At 27.6% G+C, this 4,943-nt stretch overlaps 1 protein-coding gene across 1 annotated transcript in view; it reads right to left on the bottom strand.

The window, feature by feature from the left end:
* Nucleotides 1–3,291, bottom strand: part of LOC108749838 (luciferin 4-monooxygenase-like) — a 4,447-nt gene extending 1,156 nt beyond the window's left edge. Inside the window, exons 1-5 of the mRNA XM_018488813.1 lie at nucleotides 2,977–3,291; nucleotides 1,965–2,761; nucleotides 1,238–1,416; nucleotides 455–862; nucleotides 6–77 (exon numbers count right to left, since the gene is read on the bottom strand). Coding sequence (XP_018344315.1) covers nucleotides 6–77; nucleotides 455–862; nucleotides 1,238–1,416; nucleotides 1,965–2,761; nucleotides 2,977–3,093 — 1,573 coding nt within the window. The 5' untranslated portion in view covers nucleotides 3,094–3,291. The remainder of the gene's footprint in view (nucleotides 1–5; nucleotides 78–454; nucleotides 863–1,237; nucleotides 1,417–1,964; nucleotides 2,762–2,976) is intronic.
* Between the last annotated feature and the right edge of the window lie 1,652 nt (nucleotides 3,292–4,943).

Here is a 4,943-nt window from a genome sequence, read left to right on the forward strand (position 1 = left end):
TTTACCAGATGGAGTCTTTGGAATACTATCTACAAATCTTATACCACCTCTAAGCCGCTTAGGATTTGATACACGTTCTGGAATAAAAATATATTTGTTACATGCAATATATATATATACAAAATTTATAAACACATTAAAATTATATAATAATATAATAATATAATAATAAAATAATATAATAATATATATACTGAGCGGAAAATATTAAGAATTTTGAAGACACTACAAAGTAGACTTTTGGACTTCCATTTAACACTGCAAAAGAAAAGCTTAGAAAACTAGTCTAGTGCTTATTTCTTCCAATGATGCTAAAACATTTTTGTTTTTTATTTCTAAAGAATTTTGCAAAATGATGAAAATTCTAATCAGGGTTAAAACAAGAACGCAATAGAAACGCTTCATATATTGTTATTAGATCAGTTTCATTACATATAATACTGAAAATTCTTACCATTAACATACTGGATTATATCTTTTTCGCAAATATTAGAATTCTTTTCTTTTACAATGAAGGCCATTGGTAACTCTCCACTTTTGTCATTCGGTATGCCAATTACGGCCGCATCTTGTATACCAGGAAAAGTTAACAAAATCGCTTCGAGCTCAGCTGGTGGAACCTGATAACCTTTATATTTGATGAGTTCCTTTATTCGATCGACAATGTAAAAGTATCCATCTTCGTCATAATATCCTACATCTCCCGTATGTAACCAACCATCCTTGTCAATTGTCGCTTTAGTGGATTCTTCGTCGTTATAATAACCTTTCATTATTAAATCTCCTTTAAAACATAATTCTCCTTCGCAATTCGGCCCTAAAGTTTTATCCGTCTCATATTCTCCAATTGGTATTATCTTTGCTAAAAAAAAAAAATCAATATTATATATCGTCAAACTTTGTCAATATATTCTATTAATTATATTTCTTATATTAATATAAAAATACACTCTTAAAACTATAAATATTGCATATTGTGGAAAGAAATGAATATTGTGGAGAAGAATCAATATTAGAATGAACTATCAAAAATATATTATCTAATACTGCTCTATAAATATACTATACTGCAATGTAAATATTTACAATTAAATAATAAAAAATGTTTGACTAAAATAATATGACTCAGAAAAAATACATTTGCAAATCTATATTGTATGATAGTAGTAGATATTTAAAGCGTATAATTATGCTTTAAATAAAACGGACACTACTTTCCTAATCCCGAGAATCTTACCTAATGTGCCTGGAACTACTACGCCAACGCTGCCTAATTTTGCTTTTCCATCTGGTGATCGCAACACAGCTAAAGTAGTTTCTGTTAATCCGTAGCCTTGTTTAACATCAGTAATATTCATATTTAATCGCTTAGCGACAGCCTGCTGAATTTCCTTCGATAATGGAGCTGCACCACTCCTAATTAAAGCAACTTCAATAATTATATAATTCATAGTAATTTTCGAAATAAATCTAATATCTGATATAAACACATTTTATGTGTAAGTTTTAACACAGCTTATTATAGTTCCATTCAGAACTCCTGTATGTAATATTAAAAAAAAAACTGCCATAAAACACAAGTTATTCTATGTCTATGTTATTAAATTTCAGAGTCTATATAAATTGATTAAATTTATAAAAATGTCATAATTTTATTAAAATAATGATTTTCAATATCTAAATAGAAAAATATTAAAAAATTTTATTTTTATGTGTTATGTAAGATATTAATTTATATAACAATGTAACAAACTGTATATATTAATTTCACGAATATTCGCCTTTTTTTTACTCTTTGCAATCTTCTTTTATATCTTACTTTTTGGGCTTATCATTAACAAATATATACTCAGCATCTATTTGTCATATATGTCAACATTTGTTTTTTTTATTTTTGATTTTGTAAATTGCAGCATGTTCCTCGAAGATTTAAACATCTTGTATCTAATTTGTAATATGCTTACCATATCGTTTTAACACAGGACAAATCATATTTATCCACAAGTGGATGTTTAGCCAGAAATACCATAAGCGACGGCACCATAGGCATATATTCAATTCTATATTTTTCAATGTATTGTAAGAACAGCTCTTCCTCAAAGCGTGAGAATACAATACTGCAGTTTCCCCTTAATATGGTAAGTACCATTAAGACGAAGGAGTATGCATGAAAGAATGGGAGTAGTGACAGAGAAACCCCATTTTCCTGAATTGCGTTAGTGTTCATAAACATGCGTATGACTGTAGTAATATTTTTATCCGTCAACATGACGCCTTTTGGTAGTCCTGTGGTTCCACTTGAACATAAAATTGCTGTTACATGATCATCTAAATTGACAGGAGCCGCTTGAAGTGCATTTGCATCGTCATTGGAGACGTTCGATATCACTTTATACATGCTCGTCCATGAAACATTGTTGCTACCATCAGTAAGCATTAGGATTTTTGGTGACCAATGTAACTCTCTGAATATTTTTCTTATACCACTAAGTGATATCTTCGAAATAAAAATATACTTTGGTTTTGAAATGGACAGTGCATGTTTCAATTCTCTCTCACTGTATAGAGGATTTAAAGGACAGGCAATAGCACCCAGATAAAACGCAGCACATACTGGAATACAAAATTCCAGATTGTTTTCGCTGCACACAGCCACGGTGTCATTCGTCTTTAGTCCTTCTCTCTGCAGATAGACTGCCAATTTCCGGCTAGTGTCTAAAATATGTTGATACGTCTGCTCCTTGCCAGTATGGGGATTTATCTGGCAAAAAAGTTTATTGTCATTGTAATAGAAAATTGTAGATTATATAGCAAAAATTATATAACAAATCTAGATTAGGATTCCAATTATTTTCTACACATCGTATATTAATCTATTACATTGTATGTTAATGATATTAATCTATTACATTATGTGTTAATTATGTGTTAATAATGCAAAATTAATAACAAAAATTAAATCAATCATGAACTTACATGTGCTATACGAGTACCATGCGTCGTCAATTGCATTAATAACAATTGTCCCATCGAGATATTAAGTTCCGGCAGCAATTCATCTTCACTACGTAAAATATTTGATTGTTGTGACATGTTGAAATACAAGGACGAAATTGACACTTTTTTTAACGTAACAGGTTAGGAAGTATCTCTGATACTTCAATGTTAAAAGAAATTGCGTACTTTAAACGATGCGATTATACACATGATAAGAACGATATGACTATGACAAGCATATTTGGTAATCTTGAATTATCTTTCTGTACTTACAGTCAGCAGATCTAATCAATAAATCATGTTTCAAAAAAGCCGGAAATTCTGCCATTTCTTCGGTTAGATGGCAGCACGCGTACCATTTTAGACCGAAATATGAACAATTGTATTTCTGAATGTTCGCTAGATGGCACATGCACCTCTAAAAGTGATTCAAATCGAACATGAACTCCACCTGATTGAATAGCAGCGATTTTATTCAGTTGATAGAATTGTATAAAAGGAAATTTTTTAAATTAAATAATTGTCATTCCTAATTATATTTTTCCTTTCGCGTTCTAAATAACAAAAAATAAATTATTTTAACTTACTTTAATAAAAAATAATGTTATTTAATAAATTGATTATATTTTAACTGATAAAATTGCTTAACAATTTCTTTATACATATAAGCAAATAATTGTTAATTTTAATTTTATTGTTCCTTCTACGACAAATAACAACAAATTATTTATTTTTTATTTTATAGATTTCGACATGGAAAGAACAATAAAGTTGAAAAAATGATAATTATTTGATTATATGAATAAAAAAATGTTTAAGCAATTCACTTGAAATAATTAATTTATTAAATTGATTAAGTAATTAATTAATTAATAATTAAATAATTTTATGCACATTAATAAAATACAATCTATGCTGTTTAATAAATTAATTCGCGATTATATCAACCGATAGAATTACTTAAAATAATTTTTATTAAATATAATATATTACATGTTTCTAATTTTATTTTCCAAAACGATAAAAAATAAATAAATTTACAGAAAAATATTTACAGAAAAAAATCAATGCTTGATTAGTGATTAATTTAATCAGCAGAATTTCATAAAGCAAAATTTTATATAGTTACATAATTGTTGTCTCTAATCTATAATAAATTTTCTTTTCCATCATATTATTTATAATAAAAAAAATAAACAATTCTATCATGATAGCAAAACAGTTGATACAAATGTCAATTGAATAAATTATTTCCCAGATAGCCAGTTGATGTTATTTGTCAAAATAACGTTTTTAATGTTCACGTGAAATGACGACAAATACCTATGGATTGCTTAAATTAATTACAATTTGATCCAAGTCTAAAGTTATTTTTGTATTTGTATATAAAAAAAGAAATATAGATGTATATATAGACCGAGAATACAATCTATTTCAAATGAAATCTATTTTAAATCTTCTTTCACTCTTCCCCCTCCCCCCCCCTCCATACATACACATACTATACTTTTATAAACCGGAATATTTACCTCATGCGTAATATGAATAGAGAAATCATACGTCGGTATAATATAAGGAGTGCCATGTTGCTGCATTTTTCATATTAGACATGTGACTGATTGATTTTTCTGCGTACGCACGGCTTCGTGATTATATATTAATAAATTTGGATTTACATAAAGGTCTCGAAGGGTGAAAGAATATTTTCGAAGAACATTTTTATCCCTAAGCATTTTTTACATCATACATACAAAATTGCTTGTTGTTTTTATTATATGTATAAAAAGATTTTTTTATAAGAAACAAAAAAAAACCAAAAAAATGTCAAAATGAATATAATTAAAAAATTTAATACTTATTGAAGATTTTGAATATATTAATGTTATTTGTAACTTGAAATACAGTTTATCAAGTTTTTTATTTGTATAAATATTTCTTATTATATA

This window comes from Trachymyrmex septentrionalis, unplaced genomic scaffold (genome assembly GCF_001594115.1).
Source record: "Trachymyrmex septentrionalis isolate Tsep2-gDNA-1 unplaced genomic scaffold, Tsep1.0 scaffold32, whole genome shotgun sequence".
Lineage (NCBI taxonomy): Eukaryota > Metazoa > Arthropoda > Insecta > Hymenoptera > Formicidae > Trachymyrmex > Trachymyrmex septentrionalis.